At 52.2% G+C, this 25,895-nt stretch overlaps 1 protein-coding gene across 1 annotated transcript in view; it reads right to left on the bottom strand.

Annotated features, from left to right (window-relative positions):
* Nucleotides 1-22,420, bottom strand: part of Angpt4 (angiopoietin 4) — a 35,522-nt gene extending 13,102 nt beyond the window's left edge. The window contains exons 1-4 of the mRNA XM_059259660.1: nt 22,097-22,420; nt 5,497-5,652; nt 3,742-3,863; nt 1,330-1,568 (exon numbers count right to left, since the gene is read on the bottom strand). Coding sequence (XP_059115643.1) covers nt 1,330-1,568; nt 3,742-3,863; nt 5,497-5,652; nt 22,097-22,420 — 841 coding nt within the window. The remainder of the gene's footprint in view (nt 1-1,329; nt 1,569-3,741; nt 3,864-5,496; nt 5,653-22,096) is intronic.
* Between the last annotated feature and the right edge of the window lie 3,475 nt (nt 22,421-25,895).

The raw sequence follows: 25,895 nt of genomic DNA, 5'->3' as shown, positions 1-25,895 counted from the left end.
CCTTTTCCTGGTGACAGTCAGGCAAGTGGACAGGTGTCTGGACAGTGAGTGATGAGTGCTTGACACAACCTCCCACTGGGCTCCGGGAACAGACATTCAGCCACAGCAGAAGACAGTAGAACTGTGGGCCTGTGGAGAAAGGCACCAGCCCAGGCCCTGTCCCTGTCTGCGAGACTCATTCTGGTTGTCTCGCTGCCAGGGCTGTACACAACCCCGTAATGGCTTCTGGTCACTTCTGGGTTAGAAGGCATCTACCTCTCCTATTCATGGCTTCCCTGGCCTGCTGGACTGAGGGAGAAGTCATGGTGGGATCCTCTGCTCCGGTTTCCTGTCAGGCTGGGACTCCTTCAGATGCTTAAAGCTGGGTACCTTACTGAAGGCCCAGCTCCTCCAAGGTGGTTGCAGGTTGTCCTACAGCAGGAGCATCTCCCCTTTGGCATTTTCCCCGCCAAGCTAGGCCAGTATCCACTCCATACTAGTCTGTGCTTTCTAAAAGAAGTCCCACCCCACCTAGCCCCTCTTGTGCTGCTGCTGGCCCTAGGCTGAAGTGCCCTCTTCCCAGCTCAGCCCCTTAGCCTTCTGAGCTGTGGAAGCTGTAGGTGGATAGCTAAGAGTGCCTGGGATACAGTGGGCCCTCAGTGAAGAGGCATTTCCTCCTCCTTCCCACTGAGACCTGGCAAGCGGTGGGAAAGTTTTCAGGAGACAGAGACCACGGCAGCTGTGTGCTGCTGGGTTCCTGCCCCCCCAAGCCCTGCCTGGCACACAGTGGGTGCTCAATAAATGCTTGTTGACTGAGTGACTGCAGATGGAACCGGGCATGCCAAAGAGGGCTGTGGAGCAAGGTAGGCATGTCTCTCTATGGCAGTCTGGGGACGCCACATTTCTTTCCGCTTCCATATGGCTCTCTAAGCCCAGAAGCAGGAGCATGAAGGGCAGCAAATTCTTGGGACTCATTGTGTCTGACTCCTCCATTTTATGGGGAAACCGAGGCTCAGGGAGGCATGTAGCAAGCCAAGCAAGAGGAGCTGGATGGCTGAGTATAGTGACACATGGCTTTAATCTGACACTTGAAAGGCAGAGGTAGGTAGATCTTTGAGGCCAGCCCAGTCTACATAAGAAGTTCCAAGCCAGAGCTATCAGATAAGACCCTGTTTCAAAGGAAAAAAAAAAAAAAGAGCTGGGACACAGACTAGTCAGTGTAGGCTGCGGTTGTCTGGGCTGTTCTCATCTCTATTCAGTAGATGGGGAAACCGAGGCCAGGAGTGAAACAGGAGCTTCCCTCCGCTCTGTGGCTCTCCACCCCGCCCATGCATACTCCCTCCTGCTCACCAGGGCGCTGGTCCTGGGCTACAATGCGAACCAGCCGCTGAACCAACTCCATCAGCTGCTGCTGCTGCTGCTGCAGGGAGCTGGAATTGCTGCTGAGGGCCTGCAGATTCTGCTTCAGGTTAGTCAGGGCTCCAGTCTGGTGGCCCAGGAGGCTCTGCAGTTGTTCCCTCTTGTCTTGGAGGCTGTTCATCTGGGCCTGGTGCTGTGCTTCCAAAGCCTGCAGCCTGCTCTCCAGTGCCCTGCCAGGTGGGACACACAGGGGTGAGCCCAGTCTCTCTACCCGCAGCGCTCACCCCATCCCCAGCTTCCATGGGGTTGAGTATGACAGCTATACACACTGTGCAAAGACTCAGAGATGCTCAGTGTGTGACTCTGCCACAGGGTCACACAGCCTGGTAGTCTGTGTCCACTGTAGCTCAGATCAAGAAAGAGAGAGCGAGAGAGAGCAAGAGCAAGAGAGAGAGAGAGAGAGAGAGAGAGAGAGGAGAGAGAGAGAGAGAGAGAGAGAGAGAGAGAGAGAGAGAGAGAGAGAGAGAGAGGCAGGCTGTGGAGTCACATGAATAGGAGTGAGTAGAGAAATGAGGTCAACAGGGTGGGACCCAGCAACAAGCAAATAGTCACAAGCAAAGGCCAGAAGCTGTGTCTATGACTGGTGTGCCTCCCCTCAAAGGAGCTAGTCTCTAGGGAGTGTGAGCATGATACTGCTCATATATGAGAAAGGGAGGCATAGGAGATGCCCAACAGCCAGGACTGGTGGGTCCGTTCTGTTCTGGGGCTCCCAGGATTGTGCTACAGCCACGGAGAGGATGGAGGTGGAGGATGGAGGTACTGGTAAGGCGTGAGGAAGAGGAGGTGGGGACTAACATGGCATGGCAGAACCTCTGGTAGATAGAACCCCAAGTGTGGGAGACAAAAAAGAGAGGAAGAAGAAAGGAACGCACGGCAGTATGGAGGTGCTGGGGACAGACAGACAGGGTGTGGAAAGATGCTAAGAGCCTCAGTGTGGATGTCTGGAAGGAATGAGACAGACACCCTGAGTATGACAACTGTACACACCGCGGAGGCTCAGAGGTGCTCAGTAGCTCAAGTCAAGGAAGGCTGAGAGGCTGTGGAGTCATATAGGTGTGAGCAGAGGAACAAGGCTGGGCTCCGATAGAACAGGTACCTGTGACTGGCTTGCACTGCTGGTGTTTCTATATTTGTTCACCTAGTACTAGGGGTGGAACCCAGGCCCTGGGTCATATTAAGTGAATATTCCACTTCTGAGTTGAGCCGGCCACTTGCTTTTATATCACGTGGGTCTATTAGCACAATAAGCACAAGGCATATCTTGGTATAAAAAGCAAAGACACATTTAAGAAAAGGACCCTTTCCACTCAGCTCTCCTTCTTTAGGAGTTTTCTACTGTCTGTGGGAGATGAGAGTACTTGTGTACCACTGGGTAGATCAGTAAAACGCTGGACACGACCTTGATGTCCACTGACTGGGGACTGGGAAACAGACACCGAGGAACTCTGGGAAGTTGGAGAACGGAACAAGGTGTGTGCATCATTCAACTGCAGAAGCAGGTTATGGGCCTTGGGTGTCAGATTTCCCTGCCTGTCTCTGCCCCAGGGTAAAGACTGTTTTTGTCTGTGTAAGTTCAGGTGTCTCCAGTGCGTACTTGTACAGAGCACCAGACTGACAGTGAGGACGGATGCTGGGAACTGCTTTGTCTAGGAAGGACATGTGGATGGATCAGGGCAGGCTTGTGTACTTACGGTTATGGAAGCCAGTGAAAGTTCACAATGTGGATTGTAAGATGTGAAAATTGTATCTTAATAAAGTACTGAAAATTTAAAACAGAAAGAGGGAGATGGGTGTGGTGGGGCAAGCCTCATGCTAGTCCCTGAGGCTGAGGCAGGAGGATAGTAAGTCTGAAGCAACTGGGTTACATAGTGAAAACCCGGCTGAAGCAAAACAAACTGATGAAACAAAAACAAAACTCCAAACAAGGGCAGTGTGTGTGTGTGTGTGTGTGGGACGGGGGCAGGGGGATATTGAGGGTTGACTCAGAGGTAGAGAGCTTACTTAGCATGTGCAAGGAACTGGGTTCGATCACCAGTACCACACAAAGAAGCAAAGTGGGGCAGAAAAAAAATCAAAGGAAAATGCACAGTCTCTGTTGATGCCAAATGCTGGGAGCCAGGCCTGGTGCTGCCTGGGCTAGCCTGCTCTAGCATCACCAGCACCTGTTTGGGTTCTAAGCCCAGTTCTGATCCTTACCTAGCCCTAACCTCACCCTAGCCTTGTCCCTAGTCCTAGGTCCATCCCACAGCGGTCCTTCACCCCAATGCAAGTCCAGGCCCCGGTCCCATCCCGACACTGGCCGGCTCCAGCTTCCCGCCCCAGCTCCAGCCCTGCCTTGCTCACCTGTTGCGACTCTGCAGCCGCTGCAGCTCGTGGCTCTGCATCAGCATCTGTCTCTCCAGCTTGTTGGTGGACAGTGAGTTCCCCAGCATTTGGATCTTCATGTGTGATGTCTGGTTGAGGACCTGTCCCCACAAAGCAGGAGGTTTGTGGGGGCATGTGCTATACAGGCCCAAGGGCCTGCTACTTGAAGCTTGTCAACCCACTGCAGAGTCCTAAGCTATTAGTTTCCATAGCTACTAGCTTACCACGGGCCCTACCTGACTTAGCTGGTGTCTGATTTGCCCTTCCTCATCACTGGTTTTGCACACCAGTGCCAATCTTCAGGCTGTTCGGGCTCCAGAGACACATCCTTGACCCCCACATGTCATCAACCCATCAGCCCCATCTTCCAAATGGCCCCTAACCATTTCCTTTCCCTCCAAGGCTGTATGGGATGTTGGCCTCTCCCAGCTAGCTTCAGCTGTTAACTTGACAGCCCAGAGTTATGGAGGGAGTCCCAGTTAGGAGAGTGCTTCTATCGAATCGGCCTGTGGACATGTCTGTGGGGCATTTTCTTGATTGATGATTGATGTGAGAGGGCCCAGCCCACTACGAATGATGCTACTCCTGGGCAGGTGGTCCTGAGTTGTATAAGGAAGCAAACTGAGCAAGCCATGGAGACCAGCCATAAGCAGCATTCCCCCATGGTTCCTGCCCTGACTTCCTTCAGTGATGGACTGTTATCTGGAAGTATAAGTTAAATAAACCCTTCTCTCCCTAGGTTGCTTTCAGTCATGGCGTTGTTTATCATAGCAACAGAGAGCCAACTCACTCACTGTCTACTGTCTCTCAGTCAGTGCCCTGCACTGGCCTCCCAGGGCTCCCTGCTCTTGCCTTATCCCCTTCGTCCCTTTCCTACAAAGCAGTCGGAGGCAGCCTTTCATGCTGTGGCCCCTTTGCTCAGAATCCTTCTGTGGGCCCATGACTCAGTTTCCCTCTATACCTCCCTGCTCTGTCTCCCAGAACATCGCTCTCCTCCATGTTCCTGGAGTAGCCAGCAGGCTCTATCTCTGAGCTTTTATACACGCTGTTCTCCTTCCTGTCTGGTGTGTTCTTCCCAGCATCTTGGCCCAGGTTGTAGGAGCACGGCGTCCCAGTGTCTTTCCGACCTTGCTGTCCGGACTCATAGCCTCCCATTCTACCCATGCACCCAGCACCCCCACCCCTCTCTGTGCTGTGCTGGCTCCCTGGCATGGCCATGGAGTAATCTACAGGGGCCGTGTATCCCGCGTGCCTTCTTGGTGGGTTCCAGGGCAACAGATGCTTTGCGTATTGCACTAAACTGGAACCAGGGTCTCTCATGGTGTCTGGCACACGGGGGGGGGGGGGGGGGGCCTTTAGCAAACAATTGCTCCTTCCCTCTCCCTGCTTCCTCACTCCCTGGTTGGCCTGTTGAGGTCACAAGGTCTTTTATCATCCAGTTCTCCCAGTGTGCCCTAATCCCTGGAGCAAGGGCTTTGTCAGTGTTGCCTTCCCGCAGTACCCAGCACAGTCTTGTCATTAAGGTCATGCAGAGAAGTCAGACCCAGTGCGGCAGTCTCAGGGAGAGGGCTGGTTATGTGAATGTGTCATCAGGGAGAGGAGGCCAGGGGCCTTCAGGCCCAGAGAGGCCCCCCCCCCCCCCCACACACACCTCATCGGGATAGTGGCATAGACACCAGAACAGAGAAAGGAAGCCTGAGGCACAGCCTGGCCTCCTGGTGGCCCTCCTGTTACCTGTGCCTCCATAGCAGTCAGCTTGTCGGTCTGAGCCATGGTCTGGTTCATGAGGTTGGTGCCCAGTGCCAGCATGGTGGCTGTCTCATTCTGGGCTGTGTGCCGCTGGGTCTGTGGCAGGTTTGACCTCAAGTTCCTCCGGATGGACTGCTCCAGCTGTAGGGAGACAGTGTCAGGGCAGGGGCTGGGAGAAGCCTCCTGTCCCCCCTCCCTCCGTCCCCCGCCCCCCGAAGCTCCATGGCAGAGCACAGAGCAGCAGCTAGGGGTAGGTACCCGCTTGAGATTGTGCCATGGCAGGGCACTGCTCCCCTCTTCCAGGTTTCCTCCACTGGCCTCTGTCTTTAGTCTGTCTTGTTGCCAACATTCTGTCTCCCACTGAGCGGTCGGAAGCTCTTGTTGAAGCTATGTAAGCCACACCCCTCCTTTGCTCTGTGTTATTCCACCGTTCCCATTTCACAGGAAAAGCTTGATTTTTTTCAGTTTCCTCCATAGCCAGCCTACCCCTCCCTCCACCCTTCCTTCCATCTCTCATTCTTCTCCAGAAGCCATGTGTTACATTCGGTTATGCTGTGGAATATTTGTCTAATGATACAAAGATGTGTTGCATTCTTTTATGTTGCATTTGTTTAACTCAGTGAAACTGTGTTACTTTTTCTGTCTAAAACACCTGATGGTCTAATAAAGAGCTGAACGGTCAATAGCGAGGCAGGAGAAAGGATAGGCAGGGCTGGTAGACAGAATAAATAGGAGGAGAAATCTGGGAAGAGAAGACAGAGGAGTGAGGAAAGGAGGAGGACTCCAGTGGCCAGCCACCCAGCTACACAGCAAGCCACGGAGAAGGATAAGAAAGGTATATAGGATAAAGAAAGGCAAAAAGCCCAGAGGCAAAATGTAGAAGAAGAGAAATAGGATAATTTTTTTTTTCGAGACAGGGTTTCACCATGTAGCTTTGGAGCCTTTTCTGGAACTCGCTCTGTAGATCAGGCTGGCCTCGAACTCACAGAAATCTGCCCGCCTCTACCTCCTGAGTGCTGAGATTAAAGGCATGCACCACCACAGCCCAGCCTTTTTGTTTTGTTTTGAAATAGGATAATTTAAGTTAGAAAAGCTGGCTAGAAACAAGTCACAGTAAAGCTAGGCATTCATAAGTGAGAATAGGTCTCCATGTATTTATTTGGAAGCTGGGTGACAAGCCCCCAAAGAATGAAAAAAAAAAACCCAACCCAACTATATCCATGCCTCCACACGTCTCTCCCATACAACCATGTACCCGTCTTAGGTCCTTTGCAATTGTTATTCCCCCAGTACTCTCTCCCCACTCACATGACTTACTCCCTCAGGACATTTCATTGACGTCACACTCTCATCATTCCTTACTTTTATGCCAAGCATCTCTTTTTATCTCTTATCCTCCAGAATGTCAACTACAGGAAGCCAGGGGTACAATCTTAATGCTTAATATTCCATTCTCCATATCTAACCCACCACCAGATACACAATGGGTGCTCAATAATTGTGTCCAAGGAATTGCTAGGAAATGGGGCACAGCATGGATCAGAGTGTAGCTCTCATGCCCTGCCTTTCCCCCAGCTTCCTAGGGAAGAGCCAGCCTATGGTAGGGTGGGGTGGGCTCACGTCTTTCCCTTGTACAGGTTTCCAGGTCCATCTGCCAAACTGAACTTTCTTTTAGCCCTGCTGTCTGCCAAACAGAGAAGAAGTCACAGCATCCAAGAGCCCTGGACCCCTTGAGCTGGCTCTCTTTCTTTGGCCATGGCGTTGGTCTGCTGAGAAGCCAAGATCAAGTTGGAGAGGTGAACAGTGAGTCCTCAGGCTGAGCCACTCCGTCATTGCTCCTGGCTACACACACTGCCTGGGTCCCTCCTCTGTCTCTCAGGCCAGAACTCAAGCTTCCTTAAGATCCATTGGGGCCACTCAAAGGGACCCTTGGAAGGTCAGGGCTCTCAGGGAGGGATGGGGATCTTGACTGGGGGTCAGGCTCACTCAGGCTGGTTCTTCCTTCATTTCCCCCCTTCTCTGTCCACCCTCCCTTGTCCCTCCTCTGTCCACCCATCCCCTTCTGCCATGAGCACTTTGGAAGTTGCACGCTCCACTGCTAAGTCCCAGTGGTGCCTTGGGAAAGCGCTGGAAATGCCTAGAGTGTGGCCCATGGATCAGCCTCACCTGGGAGTTGGTTAGAAACATGGATTTCCAGACCTGGTCCAACACTACTGAATGTGGAACCATCGGGGAGGCAGCTGTGTGTTCTTTAATAAGCTTCCAGCTAAAACTGAGACTTTGAAGTGGAGCACGCAAGGAAGAAGGGTGGGCCAACGTGGAGCTTCTCCAGGCCTCTGCCCTCACCTTCCTTCCTCCTCCGCATGGTCACTGGTCCTAACCCTTTCTTACAGCACATGGAGGATATGTGCCCACAGATCCATCTAAACACTAGGGACCCACCCCTTCTAGCTGCCTCCTACTTTCTCTATCCCCAGAGTGTTGGTCCTTGCCTTCTATCTTGTTTGAGACAGGGTCTCTTTCTCACCCCTGCTGATTAACTGGCCTGAGAGCTTCTAGGGGAATTCTCCTGCTTCAGTCTCCCATCTTGCAGGAGTGCTGGACTTATGGACATGTGCTGCCTGCATCTTGCTTTCCATGGGTTCTGTGGATCCAAACACAGATCCTCAGGCCTGTGTGGCTAGGGCTCTATCCATTGGGTTGTCTCTCTAGTCCTGTCCATGATCCTCTAATTCACCTTGTCATGATTTCCATGACCCCTTATTTCATACTGGAACTATCACCAGCATAGCTGACACCCAAATACACCCTCCTTTTAGAACCCAGCCACTGCCGAATCCTTCCTCTCCTGGTCTCTTTGTCTTCTTATTCCTTCTTTCCTTAGGCTGGGGGGTCCTCAGTAGGGGACCAGAGTGTCTGTGAAGAGATTTCAGCAGTCCATGACATTCAGTGAGTGCAAGATAACATTGGATTTGGATTTGTGATTGCAATTAGGCATTTCCATCAACTTTAGCTCAGGTCACGAAGAAGAGCTGGCCCAGCAGGCCCCGTGACACCATGGCAGAGAGAAATTCTGAATGCTTACATCCTTAGCAGGCTATCTACAGAATCTTTTCTTTCCATCTCACTCAGTGTGACTATGGAATTACAGGAGTTACCAACCCACCACTGGATTGAGGCAATGACTTCACTGTCAATTTGGTCTTTAATATTTGGATTATAGCCACAGTATTAGTAGATGCTCTTCCAAGGGCCTTGACTTTAGTTTTTCTTGTGTGTGTGTGTTTGTGTGGCCTTTTGAGACAGGGTCTTGCTCTGTAGCCCAGCACTTGGGAGTCTGATCTTGAGCCCACAGCAGCCCTCCAGCTTTAGCCTCCTGAGTGCTGGCATCATGGGCATCCGCCACCATCCCTAATTGATTGTATATGTTTCTAAGAAAATCCATAGGCTTTCTCTGGGGCCAGAAGCTGAAGGGCTCAGTGCTCCAAAGACCCTGGGGTGCCGCCCGTGTGTTTCAGCACTCCTGAGACTTTCACAGCTCATGACTTATCATTTCCTATGAGGAATTCTTCCTGAACACCTCTCCATATCTACACAGGTTTCAGACAAGCATCTCTAAAACTGGATATGGTGAAGCACTGTAATTGAAGGCTTTCCTCTGTCCCACCCGGTCACGCAGCTGCTTTTAAAATAATCACTCAGAGGCTTATATTAGTTACAAACTGTTTGGCCTATTGCTCAGGCTTATTACTAGCTAGCTTTTACATTTAAATTAACTCATTCCTATTAATCTATGTATCGCCATGTGGCCCATGGCTTACTGGTTCTTTCACACCTTGCTTTTCAGGCAGTTCGAATTGTCTGTCCTGACTCTGCTCTTATTCATCTCCTTCTTCAGTTTGAATGCTCTGCCTAACCTTATTCTGCCTCATCATTGGCCAAACAGCTTTATTTATCAACCAATGAAAGCAACACATATTCACAGTGTACAGAAAGACATCCCACAGCAAAGCACACCTATAATTCCAGCACTTGGAGTTAGACAAGAGGATGAGTAATTTAAGGGTATCCTCAGCTACCTAGTGAATTCAAGGCCAGCCTGGGCTACCTTGAGGCCTTGTCTTTTGAGACCCTGTCTCAAAAACAAATGAGTAGAGAAATAAGGAAACAGCCAAACAACTAGCTTTTCCAGCATCCAGCACAGGCCTCTGAGTCCCACCTCTCTCCATGGCCCTGGAGCTCTCAGCCTGCCCCCATTTTGATCATGTCCGTGAATGGCTCCACCCAATCCTGAAGCCCCAAACCCAGACCTTAATCTTGACTTCTTTTCTGTTCACCCCACACATCCTGCTATTAAGTCTGTCTGCTGAGATCCCAGTAAGAACTTCCAGTCTGGGGCTGGAGAGATGGCTCAGAGGTTAAAAGCACCGACTGCTCTTCCAGAGGTCCTGAGTTCAATTCCCAGCACCAACATGGTGGCTCACAACCATCTGTAATGAGATCTGGTGCCCTCTTCTGTATACATAATAAATAAATAAACCTTTAAAAAAAAAAAAAAAAGAACTTCCAGTCTGTTCGCCTCCTCCCTCAGGTCCCCAGGGACACTACTAAGTGGCTGGCTGGGGCCCACCAGTGGCTAGGGTGCACAGAACACTGCCAGCTCTGCCCTAGACTCTTCTGCTCAGCATGAGCCTTCTGGAACCTGAGTCAGATGCAGACTCCAGGGCCCCAAGCTTCTACTCAGACAGTCAGCAGCAAGTTCATTTCTGAGTAGAGAACTTTCTAGACACCTCTCCACACTCAGAGCCAAAACCGCTTCTCCGACCCATGGTAGGTTCCAAGTTATAATCCACAGATAGGAAGCCCTAGGTTCCATGAGGCCTCCCTCATGTCTACAGAGCCCGACTGAGGACTCAGGGTGACTTAGGGCCCTCCTGAGTGATTAGGGCTCCCTAAAAGCAGACTCACTGATTTTCCCCAGTGGGCCTGTGACTGTAAGTAGCAGGGCGGGGCATAAGCCATCCACAGCTGGATCCTGTTATCCAGTACACTAGCCCACCCACTGGCCTGGGCCCTTGGCAGATAATCCCAGCCAGATGGCCTGGTTCAGCCAGACTGGGGTTCTGGATACCAACACCAATCTAGATAGGTAGCTGGGGCTGGCCCCAGGCTGATGCACCAGCCAGAGGGTGTGGAAAGGAATCCTCTTGAGAACCTGACCCAGGCAGTGTTCTGTTGTCTTCCAGGCATTACCGCCCTTTAGGATCAGACCATCAGCACATTTTCTAGCACTTTGGAGCAGCAAATTCTCATACCTGAGCCAGCAGCATCCCCTCTCCCCATGCACTGCTCCTTCACCTTCAAGTTCCAACTCTGCTGCATTCCGGTCTGTGGGCCCTGACAGCGTTTTGCGTGCTCCTGGGCCTCGCTTTCCAAATATGCTCTATGGAGGCAGTAAGTACAATTCTCTTTTGTGAAGAGGGTGTGTGGAAAGGGCAGAGGAGACGAGAGCAAGCCTCTCAATAGGCAGAGACTAAGGAAGAAAGGAAGGGTCCTCCATGCAGACCTGGGTGTGTGGCTTTGGCGGCTGGGCAGGTCCAAATGAGCCTGTTTTATTGCTGTGTTATCTATAACACAGCTGGGTCTCAACTGGCAAATAGCTGAATAGCTGAGCCCCAGTCACCCCGTGGGCTCCACTCCACCAAGAGAAGGAACAAATGAGTCCTTAGTGTGCCCAGCCATAGTGACCAGTTTCCAAAATGAAAAACACAGACTCAGTGTCTGCAAATGTGGGATTCCACCAAGTCATAATCTACACTCACCAGGCCTTAAGTGGGAGTGTGTGACTGCAAAGGGACATGAGAACTTTTAGGGATGCTGGCAATACCCTAGACCATGAGATGGCAGTACATGGATTTTCCTATATGTGGATTATGCCTCAATAAAAAAGAACCTCGCTAACACAAAGTTCTAGAAAGTGTCCTATATAAATTATAATTTGAACTGTTTTTCTTACGTCAAGGTGGGACCTCAGGCACACATCCACTCAGGAGTTTTTGTTGAACTCTTTCTTGCTATGTACCAGCCCTGCCCTTGGTATAGGGAGTTGGGATGAGCAAAATTGACAAATATTCTGATTCCAAGGCTCCTACTAGACAAACGAGTTAGCCTGTAGTAGTGATGTGCACCATGAACAAAACAGGCAGGATGAATGTTCAAGGCAAGCTGGCCAAGGTCATCCGGGCTGAGAGGATGGGATCCCAGTGGTTGGAGGGAAGCCAGGAGGGAGGGATTTCAGGTGGAGGAAAAGCAAGGATGAAGGCCCCGAGGTAGATGGGAGTGTGTGTGGGGTTTGACAATCGAGACTGGCGACAGCAATAGACTCCATGTGTCTTTCAGGGGGAAAGGTGCATGAGGCTCAGGGTTCAGAAAAACAACTGTTAGTAGAGAGGGGGTCATGCCTTGGATCAATGGTGGCCATCCTCAGCCCGTGGCTGGGTGGCCTCAGACAAGTGTCTCCACCTACCTGAGACACTTCATTGAAACAGTGACAATCACAGCTTCTGCCTCCAGGGTTGCTGGGAGCTCTGTTGAGATGGTGGGGTAAACAGCTCGGTGTGGTCATGTAACCAGCAGGTGACAACCCCAGTACCTGTGTGTTACAGGTTACCTCACGGCAATGCTGGCTGACAGCATGGCTGAGCCCTATCACTGCTGTTTCATAGAGGTGTTCCAGACGCATGTGAGTGAACGCAGCCATGATCAAACACCATCAACAGCGTGGACTCGCTCCTGTCATGGTGGAGGTCCATGACACGGCACGGCCCTACTCTTGTGGAAGAAAGATGCTGTGAGCCTCAGTGACCAGCCTCTGGGGAGGAGTAACAACGGGGAACAGCATTTTCTATTTGTACTATGTATCTCAACTATGTTTGTATTTTAAAAGTCCAATGAAAGGCCAGAGGGCTCAGTGGGCGAAGGAGCTTGCAGCCAAGCCTGAGGACCTGACAGTGATCCCAGGAGCCCACGTGGTGGAAGAGAACCACCTCCTGCAAGTTACCCTCTGACCCCCACACACGTACCCTAAAATGAAGAAGTGTTAAAGGTATAGTGAGGGTGAACACAGGTATAATTAGTGTATTTAGCAACTAGCGTATGTGCCAGATAGTCTTCCGGTTCTTTGAGACAGAGTCTCACTATGCAGCCCAGGCTGGCCTCAGACATGTGATCCTCCTGCCTCTGCCTCCTGAGTACTGGGGTCACAGGGGTGCACCACCATGCCTGACACCACCAGGTATTCATTTTTCCCTCAAAGATTTATTGTATTTCTAATTGTGTGTGTGTGTGTGTGTGTGTGTGTGTGTGTGTGTGTGTGTGTGTGTCTGAGTGGAGGCCATGGGTTAACTCAGATGTTTCTTCTCAGGTACTTTTCTTTTCCTCTTTCTCTGTCTCCTTCCCTCCCTCCCTCCTTCCCCCCTCCCTCCCTCCTTCCCCCCTCCCTCCCTCCCTCCCTCCCTCCTTCCCTCCCTTCGCCCTCCCTCCTTCCCTCCCTTCCGCTCCCCATGTCCAGCATTTAAATGTGGCTCCTCAAGTCTTACAACAAAGCACTTTACAACCCATTTTCCAGCTATCCTCCCAGCCCTGCACATTCGATTTTTTTCCTTCTTTAAAATTTGTATTTATTTTTATTTTTTAGTGCTGGGGGTGGAGGGGAACCCGGGCCTTGTGATAGGAGGTGAGCACATGGATACTGGTGCACGCCCTCAGCCACTGTATGCTGACCTCTTTAAAAGCCACATGCAGCCAGGAGCTATAGCAGGAGTTATACTCTAGAGCTAACGGCCAAGTGTGGTCCAGACCTCTGAGAATTGGGGACCAGAGCTTCAGCGGCTCCGTGTGTGTGTGTGTGTGTGTGTGTGTGTGTGTGTGTGTTTCAGTTTCAACTCACATGCCTCTAATTTTAACTCTTTAATATGCTTTTTTAAAGTCAAGGTCTCATGTAGCTCAGGCTGGCCTTGAACACCCAGTTCCTCATGTCTCTACCTCCCAAGTGGTAGGATTACAGACCTGCTCCACATTAGGCTACAATTTTAACCTTTTTTTTTGAAGGCAGATATAAACACATGGTTCAAACTCCCAAGGAGCCAAGAGGAATAGTGTGAACAGCAAGCGCTCCATCCCTGTCCAGCTGCAATCCCTCTTGCTGTGGCCACTGGGAGAGAGGTCCCAGTGGCCATCCACATAGCTGAGCCTGTTTACACCCCCTTCTCTCAGCTTACTCAGTACTTCTTTCTCAAGGGGAATGGCTGAGTTACAGGAATGCTCTGCCAGGCCGTGCGCTGCAAGACCCCGTGGGCCAGAGCTGCTGGGTGGTACAGAGGGAAAGGGACACTTCACTCTGGGATCTGGTCAAAGCTCTAGCTTCCCACCTCCCCTGAGAGCTGACAGTTCCAGCACAGTGAACGCTGACAGTGAAGGTTGCCAACATACAGACAGTATTGTCTCGATATCAAGATGTTTTCAAATAAGAAAGTCAAAACAGCGATGAGTCATGCTTAAGGTCTAAGCACATAAGACCTTTCTCCTTTCCCCCGCTGTAAACCTGCAATTTGCTAGGAATCTCACGAGAAATGCCGTTTACAGTCAAAGGAATGTCTTAAGCCCCTTTCAACTCCTGTGACCCATGGTTTTGTTAGATTGTTTCCCATCCAAAGAACCCCAAGAACTACCCTGTAACCCCACTTATTTAAAAAGAAGGGAAAGAAAAGAGTTTCTGAGCGACCTTTAGAGATGTCACCCTAGAGCCATCAAAATCGAAAACGTGGTTTCTGCTGAGGCACTTGCTCGAGACCTTAAGTATCCCTATTTGAGCGCACCATCTCCTTTCCTATAGTGTCTCTCTTTCTGCTGACCTCATGCTCCAAGTCTCTTTTTAAAGTGAAAATCCAACTGTGCGTCAGACTGGCTCATCCTGAATCCTTTCCGGCAAGGAAGTCAAGAATCTGAGCTTCCTCTGAGTAGAGAGAGAGCTGTGAAAAGAACTCAGACAAGAATCTCTGGCTTCGGCTCGCCCTGCTTGTGACGTCACCTGTAGTGACATCACTTAGCTTCCAGCACCCTCCTTCCTCCCAGCTCAGCTCCAGTGCAAGGCTTTTAGCTACCCTGGTCCCCTGCATCCCAGAGGGAAAGTGTGACCGGCCGGTCCTACTTGGCAAACGAGTTAACTGAAGCTGGGAGTCAAACACTGTCCAAAGCCAGTGAATGAGGCTTTTGCTAGGCTGGCAGAACTGTTTCTGGCCTGAGTCATCAGCAGCCGAGGCAGACCCTGAAGATGGCACTCTGGAGAAGAGTGTGTGTGTGTGTGTGTGTGTGTGTGTGTGTGTGTGTGTGTGTGTGTGTGGTACAGGGTCATGGAGGAGGTTGACGTGACTGTATGTGGCAGAGGCTGTACAACTCACAGACAGGCTTTGGGCCCAACTGCTTGCCTTTCCTGCTTGGAGGAGACAGGAAGAGGGTGTGCATCCCATCCCCTCTTCAGATTCAGACTAGCTTCTTATGCTGGAGGAAGGAGGCAGAGGCAGGAGCATGATGGCCTTGCTGAGGCTTTGTCTTTTTAGCTGGATGCTTTCTCTCCCTGTCTTTTTATGCACTTGGACCATTTCAGCAAACATTGAAAGTGCCCAAAGGAATGCAAGGAAACCACGCTGGAGCTGAGGGGGAGGACCAGGGAGCCTTTATGAGTCTCATATCAAGCTGAGCAAATGGACAAGAATGCTGGCAAGGAGCAGCCTATGCCAGGCCGATGGACACTGCTGGCCCCCATCCCCATCCTCTCCCTCTGAGATCAAGTCATATCTCTGTAGAGCTTTCTGAGGGAGGTGCCCACAGCTGCTCAGAAATGATCTTCCTTCACCCCTGCATGGTGGTCCTGCTGTGTGCTATAACCCAATGGAGGCTGGGTTAGAGTCAAGAGCAGGGGTTCACAAGGCTCTGCTGGCCTAACTTCCTGAGGGAGGTGGCTGTGCTTTCAGCTTAAGGGTCCCTAAGTATCTCTTTATCCTGAGACCCCACAAAATATTTTCAGGTTTCACTTTACTTTGCTTTACTGGAGGAATTTATTATAATCCCCACTTCGCAGATGAGCAAATTGAGGCTCAGGGAGTTTTTTTTAAAAAAAGGTTCTGTGTAAGTGGAGAGACCTGAGCTGACCTGGGTACCTGACTCCAATGTCAATTCCCTGCCTTCTCCAGGCTCCAAGGTGATGTTTCCTGGGAGACATGCCCTGCCTGTGGATCAATCTTTTTCATCTCCACACTTCAGTGCCCCCTCCTGTGACAGAAAACAGAAGCAGAGAGGCCAAGCTATTGCAAAGACAGGAGGCAAAGTCGCAGCTGGGAGTCACAAGTCATCCTGTGGCCGAGCCAAGGATGGAGTGTTACAGTTGGGACCCCCAGGCAGAGATCTGAACCCCCTGGATTTCAAGCCTCCGCATCTATGAGAAATTGATCTTGGCTTAAAGCATGGCTCTCATCTGATCTTACATTTCCTGCCATGTGATCTTGGACAGGCCATCCCATCGCCTGGTGCCTCAGTTTCTTCGTCATGACAATCTCATCTCCCAAGGGCCACTGTGAGAATGAAATGCTAAAATCTATACAAAGTACCCAGCACAACTGTGTGGTACACAGAAAGTGCCCAGGAAGTGTCAACCTTAATTTCTCCTGTTCTTATCTTTTGGTTATGCTGGGAGGCAGGGAGTAGAATGATTTCCACTTCCTAGAGAAGCCAAATATAGGTGATTCCCCCAGGGTCCCACAGCCAGCCAATGCACCTCACCACAACTTCAGCTGCTCTGGGCCCTGGGTAGCCCTTAAGGCCAACACAGATATATTCCAGGGCCACTCTGAGGCTGAAATAACTGAACGTGGCTGAGGTTGAGGTGACCGAATGTCTCAGAGGAAGTACAGCTCATGGATACGTCTGGGGCTTGCATTTCCTGCTCTCAGGAGATGAGGAGGATATACATCCTAGCCTGAGCACTCTAGGCACTGGAAGAGAGGGAGCTAGACACACGTGGCTCTGGCCCACAGGCTGACTGGCCAAGCCACACGAACAAATAAACCTGTCCCTCTGGGGCAGGACGGGCCTTAGGCAGCCACTGTTCTTGCCTCCAATTGAATATCAGCCAATTGCTCATCCCCAGGCCAGGACTTCTGGAGCAGCAGTTTTTAAGCCCTTCTTGGAAGAATCATCCTGTTCCTCTGAGAGGCAGGGGCCATTTGCTCCACCCCATCCCCCGCGTCGACTGCCCAGAAAGCCAGTGGAGAGGTTAGGAAATCAACCCCAAGCTATTTCATTCGGCAACCAAGATTTATTTCTTGTGGCAACTGAGATTTATTTTTTGTTTGCATAACCGAAGGCTGAAAATGCCAAGAATTTACAGGCAGCCTGGGGAGGCCAGGGCTGCTGGGAGCCCCTGTCAGCCTGGGAGGGTCTCGAGTAGGGCCAGGACCCCACACTAGGTTCTTGCTGAATGCCCTGCTGACCCTTGGCCTGTAGGCCAGGCCACTGGGCTGAGGGGCCCAGATAATCTATTTGCTGCCAGGAGCCTGCACATCAGTGGAGCCCGATTCCTCCTTCTGTGGCTGTGGACAAGAGCAGAGGAACCTCACCCGAGCACCTTGGCTGAGGGTGGGCACCAGCCTTGGGGGCCTGGGTCCAAGGTCTCCAGATTGGATACCCAGAGAGAGAGGAGCAGGAGAGGGGGCTTAGGGACTTTGGGGGAGCATCTGAAGGAGACAGGAAGAGACAGAGGAGAGAGAAGCATAAGATGATGGAGAGAGTAAGACAGAGAGACAGAGACAGAGAGACACACAGAGAGAGACAAAGACAGAGATACAGAGAGAGACACAGACAGAGACAGAAAGAGACACAGATACAGACAGAGATAGAAACAAAGAGAAAAAGAGAAACAGACACAAGGAGAGACACACAGAGACAGACAGACAGAAAGATAAAAACAGGGAGAGGAGACAGAGCCTGGGGCAGTGGGCGGACCCCAGAACCCTAAAGCAGCGCTTACACAAAACAGGTAAGGAAGCAAAGGGCCTGAGTTCAGTGGGTGGTGTCTACCCTGTGGCCCTAGAGACTCCGGACGGTATGCTGCTCTCAGGCAGTGGACATAGGCTAGGGCCCAGCCCTGGGGTCTGGACTGAGTGTTCTTCCTTCATAGATAGAGAGATGTGGGGACAGGGAGAGGTCATGGATGACAGTCTATGGCTGAAAGACCTGAGACCAGTAAATACTGTCTGTGACGAGTAACTGGGAACTCCAGTAAGGAGAGGTAGATCTGTGGGATGGCGGCTGTGGCCAGGCCAGGTCTCAGGTGAGGAGTAGCCACCTCTGTTGTCCTGCTTTATAGCTGCTGTCCCAAGTAAAGGTCCCTGGGCCCCCTGGGAGGTCTGTGGCTAACCACACGACTCAGCATGAATCATTTCCATTCACTGTCCATGCCTGTCCCTCATCCCTCCTGGCCACACAGTTCACTCAGGTGGAGGCATAGAGCAGAACTGAGCACTGATTACAGCCCACGATAGGCATTGTGGGTCACGAGCCACAGAGCAGAAGCTTTCTGCGAGGAGAGAAGAGGAGGGGCGAGGGGCGGGGTGAGTAGGGTAAAGAAAGGCAAAGGAGGGGTGCAGGGAGGAAGGGCGAGAGAAGGAAGGTGAGGCTGGGCTAACGTGAGTGTGGGTGGTAGGACCCCAGCAGCCGCACAATGGGGACATGGTGACTTATAGGCTCCCTCTAGTATTGCCCTCCAGCACCCAGCTTCCAGTCAGGAGAAGACATGTGCAGCTAAAGGGAGAACCATTGCCCACTTCTGCCTCAGTTTCCCCGTAGGTAAACTGAAGGAACAGGCAGGGAGCTAAAGACGCGTAGGTAGGTGCCGGAGCTCACAACAGGGAGGAGCCCCCTGCAGCTTCAGGAGAAGGACCTCGAGGCAGAGAGCTTGGGCAGGCTTAGCTGTGCTGTTGTGGTGAAGACGTGATCAAGAAATGTTTTCAAACTCTTAAAAAAAAGGTCAAAGAGGAGACTTTGAGTTTTGGTGGCTCTGAGGCATGCCAGGTAGAGACAGGAGCCTAAAAAGAGTCCCAGCTGTCACAGAAGGCACAGCATCCCTGCCTGGGATGAGAGGCATGTTCAAGGGGTATGTGTGTGTACTGGACAATGTGTGTGTGTGTGTGTGTGTGTGTGTGTGTGTGTGTGTGTGTGTGTGTGTGTCTATTCAAAGGAGCCAGAGGCATCTCAATTGGGGACAATGAAAGACTTAAACCTTCAGGACTCACACTCACGTCTGTTTGCAGAGGACCCTAGATCAAACAACCTGGACTCACAGAGAAGCCAGTGAGCAGAGAATGTCCTGGGCATTGTCTGGCTAAATTTTACTAGACGAGGGCAATGCTGTTACTTAGTGAGGCCTGGGGAGGCAAGGCCTCTTTTCTCAGTCATGAAGGGAAGGTACAGTTGGAGCTTCAGGGTCAGAGTTCTCCCCTCTGGGCTCTGCTGCTACCCAAGGAGGTGACATTCAAGCCAAGTGACTTGAGGTCTGTGTAGGTCCATGGTCTGATGTGTACTGGGCTTTACAGGTGCTGGGTGACCAGGCATGAATGCTGGGGGATGCGAAAGGAAGTGTTCAACCCATGAGGCTCCTTAACCAGAAGATGGCAAGACTGCCCACCAGAGACTGACCCAGGTTGGGAACCCGTTGAGAATATGGCAAGGGTGGGTGCAAGATATTCCTTGCCCCAAGGGATATCTCACTGTCCTTTGTCCCATGTGAATAAGAGCGACCATGACTGAGTTCAGAGTTGGGGTGACTCACGTATGGACTGTGCAGAGGGCCTACAAACCCATCAACCCACCGGCGCTGCGCCCGGTGAGCTGCGCCACGCTGGTGTGGTTCATGCCACGGGAACACAGCAAAGAGGGATGCCTGAGAGTCTCACAGTGCTCCCAGCGCCGCCTGACCTACTGTCAGAGGAGGAAACAGGTTTGTTCATCCACAACCACATGACCAATCAGTACCTTCTGGCCCACCAATGTGAGGTCAGGCTGGAGGACTCTCCCAACATTCCTCAGTCCCACAGGACTCCCTGGGTTAGCAACCTAGACACCCAAGAAGGATCCCGTACCATAGAAATAATTGGGCCGAGTGACTGGTCTTAAAGATCATCAAATCAAATTCTTCTACTGACTCAGCTATTTCCCAGACACCAGGACTGGGGGATTCAAGGGACAAGAGGGTGGGGCTTGGGGTAGAGGGCTAGCAGGAAGTAAAGGCAGTGCCCAAAGGAGAAATAGCAAGTTCTAGGCAAGTGAACACAGAGAAGCCAACAGCTGGTCCCGGTGGGGCTGTGATGGATGGCCTGGGTGCATGAAGAGTGCTTCCGGGCAGACCCAAGAGGATGTTGCTGGCTGCCAGCATTGTACTGAAGTCTAGGAAGATGAGCTGAGTTGTGGTCATAGGATCTGGGACCTGGGAGGCAGAGTATGGGCCAGAGCTATTGCTGTTCCCAACGCCTCCATCTTCCTGACATGGGGGATGCTTGGGGATGATTAAATGCCGAGGAGTAGACTGGCAGAGAGGGGAAAGTCCCTAGGGACATGGGTGGGGGAGGTGAGGAGGCTGAGGGGCCCTATCTGCTCTGAGCCTGAGGAAGATCTGGGGACCGCGAGGCATAGGACAATCCCCATATTTTCTACTGTTCATTATAGCCTGGGATACATCTGGTGAAAGGTGGATGGAGAGGGGAAGGGAAAGGTTAGAGGGGAAGGCTTGACTCAGACATCTCATAGGACTCGGGGACAGCCGCCCACAGAACCAGGCTCCATGTAGCCTGGAGCAGTCAGTGTGGGAAGCTGAGAATGCCTTCCAGGGGGACGCAGACACAGGATGGGGGTGGCCTAGAAGTGCCGAGGGGCAGGAGGGAAGGAGAAGCAGCTGGGATGCAGCAGGGACAAGGAGGCTACATGTGTGGTGGGAGTGGGGGTGTAAAAGCATGCGGGGACAGGTTTTCAATGCATGTATTAGAGTCTGCTCACTACAGGGAGTCATCCAGGGGTGTGTTATATAAATATGGGCTTGTGTGTGTAAAGACCAACTGTGTGTGTTCTATGGGAGAGCAAACCTTTCCTACCAACAGAGTGTATGATTTAAGAAGTTCAGGGTCTGGCAAGATGGCTCAGTAGATAAAGGTACTCGCTGACATGCCTGATGACCCGTTTGAACTCTGGGACCTAAATGGGGGAAGGTGGAAACGGCCAGAAGCTATCCCTTGGCCTCCACACATGTAGCATGTGCATGCCAACATACATGTACACACAGATAAATAAGTTAATAAATGTGAAAAGAATTTAAAAACTCTAATAGTTTGGAAACCACAGGGGTGAGAGGGGCGTTCTGGATGGCCATTATCGTCCTTGGCTCATTGTCTGCCAGGCATGACTGCTGTCTACCCTGTTTTAAACCTCCATGGATTGGTTCAGTCCCTTCCCCACATGGCTCTAGGTCTCCTTCTCTTTTCTTGGTAGGTGACACCTCCTTAGGGACTCTGGCTGGCCACATCCTGGACCCACAGGACAGGATCTGCCCACACGCTCCTAGCCTTCTTCAAGCCTGTACCCAGTGCATAAAGTAGGCATAAGCTGTGTCGAGAGGATGGCCAGAGACCCCTCTGGTCCTGGCACTGCGCCCAAACTGCAGTGGTGTACTTACCTTTTGGCCTGGCCATCTGACTTCCAATTTATCAGGAAGCCTCAGAATAAATCAGAATCAGATAGCCACCCTGCAGGCCTCCAGACCCTCATGTATGGAGCTTGCAGTATCCATGGAGACCTCACACTTGGACGTTCTACCCCATATGCTTAAATCAAATCCACTGGTCTCAGCCTGTTCACAACGCTGTGGTAGCCAAATCACTGAGAAACCAAAGTCCCAAGGGCCTCTGTGGCCTGCTCATCCCTCCCTGAATGCCTTGTGCCCGCCCCCAACTTATGTGCTCTTGTGCCCTCGCCTCTGCTAGGATGCCCTCCAGGTACCCATTGCTCTCTTAACTTCCTCAGAGATTCTGCAAGGATCTGACCTGGGAAGCCAGCCTGTGCCTTCTTCCTGTCTCTGCCTCCATAATGTGTCACTGCCCCACACAGCAGACAACTTTTTTTTTTTTTTTTTTTGCACCCTTTCCCCAGCCCATTAGATAAGAATGTATTGTTCTGTTCCTGTGGGGATGCCCGACACTTAGAATGGTCCTGACTCATGGTCAGCGTTCAGCAAATTCCTCTTAGATGAATGAATGAACATCTGTGAGAGGCCTGGCTTCCTGGCCAAATGATGCTCAGCCTTGCCGATAAGGCCTATAGCCATCCTCATTGCAGGCCCTCTCTGGACCCCACATCCCAGAGGCTCTCTACAGCATAGAGCACCGGGCCCTCTGTCCCGTGATGAACATCTCTGGGCCGATGCTCCACCTGGTGATCGCGCAGTCCCCTAGCCACCCACTAGCCCGTCACACAACCCCAGCTGTACCTTCAGCAGCCACTGGGTGTTGTTCTCTAGTATCTTCTCCAGCTGGCTCACACGCTGGGCCCGCTGGGCTCGCAAGTCTGCCAGGGGCAGCCTGGAGGCAGGCAAGTCCCTCTGGAGGCTGTTGGAGCCCCCCAAAGCCTCAGGTACCACAGGCCCCGGCTGGCAGATGTCAGGCTCCGGCAGCACAAAGGTGTAGCTGCACTGGCCGTGCTGGACCCGTTGAATCTGGCGTCGCCCACTGGGGGCTGGCCCTCTCTGCTGGGCTGCAGCCATGGTGGCCAGCAGGAGGAGGCCGCCTAGCAGCATGGCTGGTTGGCAGAGCATCTGAGAACAAGAGGTGGTGAGGTGATCTCGTCAGAGGTACTGGGGTGGGTACCCACCCACAGCCAGCCCAGATGTGCTGAGCAGCTGGGGCCTGCGAAGACAGACTGTGGCTGCAGAGTCCTACCGTTGTAAGTCCTGAGGGCCAGCTCCTCTGGGCTATTTATACTCGGGGCAGCCACAGCTGCTGGCTTCCCCTGTGAGGCCTCGCCTCCTGCTCCCACCCCCCCACCCCCCAGGCACCTCTGTCCTCTCTGTCCCTTCCTGACTCTTCCTTCTGCCTCCGAGGCTTTGATTGTGCTGTGGGGCCTGTTCTCCCTGGCCAGGCTGGAGGCCACCCTTACACACAGACACACACACACACACACACACACACACACACACACACACACACACGTGCACACATGCACACACACACACACACATGCGCTGGACCACAGCTCATGCAAGGCTCCCTCCCAAATGGGAAGCCTCTGAACCTTCTTCCTCTCCTCTCCCCAGCTTTCTCTTCTCTCCACCCCCACCCCTGTCCCCCAAAGCATGGTTCTCAAGTTTCGGCCCCTCCACCTTCCCCCTCTGGTTCCAAGTTAGGCTTGGAACACGGGCAGGCGGTGACCCCCAGAGCAGCCTGGGGAGGGAGGGAGCAAGGCGAGGCTGGAGAAGCAGCCTGGAGACAGAAAGCCTTCCAAGGCTGGAGGAGAGTCCTGTGGGTGCCCAGCACAATTGGCTCCTGGCCTCTCCTCTCCCTTGGGGCCTGGGGCGGGGGCATTCTGCCCTGTGGTGGCTCTGGCTTCGTGGTGGCGCCGGGAATCAGAAGTCTCCTGGGTAGGCTGTCCCAGGACTTCCTGTTCTGGGTGGTAAGTCTCGGGCTGGGGAGTATCCTGGCCAGTACCCCTAGAATCAGAGGTGGCTGGCCCTAAATCTCACACTCCTGCTGCAAACCCGGAGCCGAGCCCAGCTCTTGTTTGAGGAATATGCTGGAAGTCCTGGCTCAGGGACTGGAGGAATTTTCAGTTTACTGTTCAAAATCTAGCTCTACCGGTTACCAGCTGTGTGGCTGTTACCAAGTTGTTTCAGCTCTGTGCCTTGGCTTCTTCTTGAGCAAGAAAAATGCCAGTACCGACTTCACAGAGCGTGAACGTAGTTGAGTCAGGCCATGCCGTTCAGGGACGCGCGAGGGAGGCCTGGTGTCACCATTTGCTTGTGTTTCTCCCTCCTCTGGATACAGCAAGGAAAGCCTGAGAGTGCAGGGCTTTGTCCCCGGGGCCGTGGTCACCGGGGGCCGTGGTCACCGGGGGCCGTGGTCACCGGGGGCTGGTAGCCATGCTGAGTGGGCTGCCTTTGGGTTCTGCCCTTCAGGGTGCAGGCAGCCTATCTTCATGGTAGTGTTTCTTCTCTTTCGTATTTTGAACTCCTGATGAACGAACGAATGAAGAGTGAATGAATGAATGAAGAGTGAGTGGATAAATGAATAAAAGCTTACTGGGGCCTGAGCCCTGGACCAGGTGTGAGGCTCGGGCAGGAAAAACAGATTCAAGATGCCTGCCTGCCGGTCAGAGTTCAGTGGGCCACCTCTGCCTTGGTCTCCTTGACTTCAGATGGCTCCATGGAGGAGGAAGCCCATGAATTCACACCAGCCTCCTGTGTGCCCTGTACCTGACACACAGGAATGTAGACTAAAGGGCAGCTATGGTCATGACACACTTCTTGACCCCAACGAGCCCTGCAGGATTCCTCTCTATTTTACCACAGAGAAAACAAAACCTGGCCCAGAGCAATTGAGTTGTTTGCTCAAAGACACACAGTCTGAAAGGCCTTGCACCGGATGGGGGCAGGGATAGAGAAGAGGGCAGGATCAGAGGCCATTACCTTCCCCTCTACGGCCCATCCCCCTGGCAGTCCACCATTCTCTGCTTCTTAGCCCGGGTAGTGGGCAAGACCCTCCGGCGCCCCAGCCTGTCCGAAGCCGACACAGGAAATAGTGTTTACACCCCCTGTGGGTTGTGGTGCGGACTCCAGGCGACAGTGGGAAGCCTTCTTCACAGGAGACACCTTTAATGATGGAGGGAACAAATGAACGAGTGAATGGCTGAACCGTGACTTCACTTCTGAACAGGGATTGTCGAACAGACACAGGGCTATGCTAACAGCTCTCGGCAGAAAGAAGAGACAGTCATACTTCACAGAAGAACATCGGCAAGACCAATAGAAGAGCTGGGTCTCCAGGGGACACGTTGGGATGGCAACCTATCAGTCGCACTACCTGTGACAATATCCTTTTCTGAGGGCTTTGCACACAAGGGCATGCCACATTCTCTGTCCGGAGCACTGTTGCCCACCAACTCTGCCTCTCCATTCATTCAGCACCCACAAGGGACCCCGGTGCTTGGTGGCTTTAAACACAGTAACAGCTGTCACCTCTCAGGTCAGGAGTGTGGGTGTTCCCTGAGGCCTCCTGCTCCCGTCTTTCCCACGGCGTCATGGCGGTTGGTCTGATTTTATTTGAGGACTTCCTCTCTCATGTGTTAGCCGCTGACCTTCCCTAGGTCTCTCAGAGATGGCACCAGCATAGCGACTTCAGGTATTGAGGTTTCCCATGAGGCCACTGAAGGAAACCGAGGCACACAGCTCTAGAGAGCCAGGTGAAGGCCAAACCACCTCTCGCCATTCGGCTTCAGAAATCATTTCAAGTGTTTCCACTAAGCTGGGCGTAATACTGTATCACATCTTAAAATGCTCAATGAAAGCACAAAGAGCGTGGCTTGTGTTCCGTGTGGAAGCCTGGGCTGTGTGGCTGGGCTTGCCCAGGAGCCATGCTCTCCCTCGATGTCTCTGCACTGGCCCCACATCCAGCCAGCTTTGCCACTGGCTTTTGCACACGCCTCTCTGTTCCAGTTCTGAGTACCCTGAGCCCACCGGCCTGTCTGGCCTGTATGTAATTCTCATGGTCTGTATGTCTGTTTGTGTCCCTGGCCAAGTTACATCGCCCCACTGACTGTTTCTTCTGTCCTATGGGGCTAACAACCACCATTACCCAATAATGATTAAAGTTAGAAAAGGGATCCCATAGTCAATGCACAGTGCATGCTAAAAAAAAGTACAGCAGTCACTTCTCTGTGTGGTCTGAGGATTGTCTGCTGCCAGGGTTCGTAGGTTGGCACCTACTCAAGCCTATGTATCAGATGGAAAGGCCTTGGGGAGGGGGCTAGGGCAGGGCAGGGCTCCATGAACAGGATTAACACCCTTGGAAAAGAGGTCCAGAACAGCACAGCAAGCCTAAGGTTTGGTCCTTGATGGTGGTGGTAGTGGTCGCTGAGGAGAGAGGTGTATTGATTTTGAGTGACATCTGGGGTTGCTGAAGTGCAGAATGTCCCCAGATGCCTTTCTCAGCTAGCACCTTGCTTTGGGTTTCCTGAAAGAGCTCCAGAACTGAGAGTCAGAGATTTCTGCTCCTTCTCAGCCTGTGTGAACCAGAACA

This window comes from Peromyscus eremicus, chromosome 4 (assembly GCF_949786415.1).
Source record: "Peromyscus eremicus chromosome 4, PerEre_H2_v1, whole genome shotgun sequence".
In the NCBI taxonomy this organism is placed as follows: domain Eukaryota; kingdom Metazoa; phylum Chordata; class Mammalia; order Rodentia; family Cricetidae; genus Peromyscus; species Peromyscus eremicus.
Note: the sequence above shows the minus strand (reverse complement) of the source record. Positions and strands in the feature narration are given on the sequence as shown.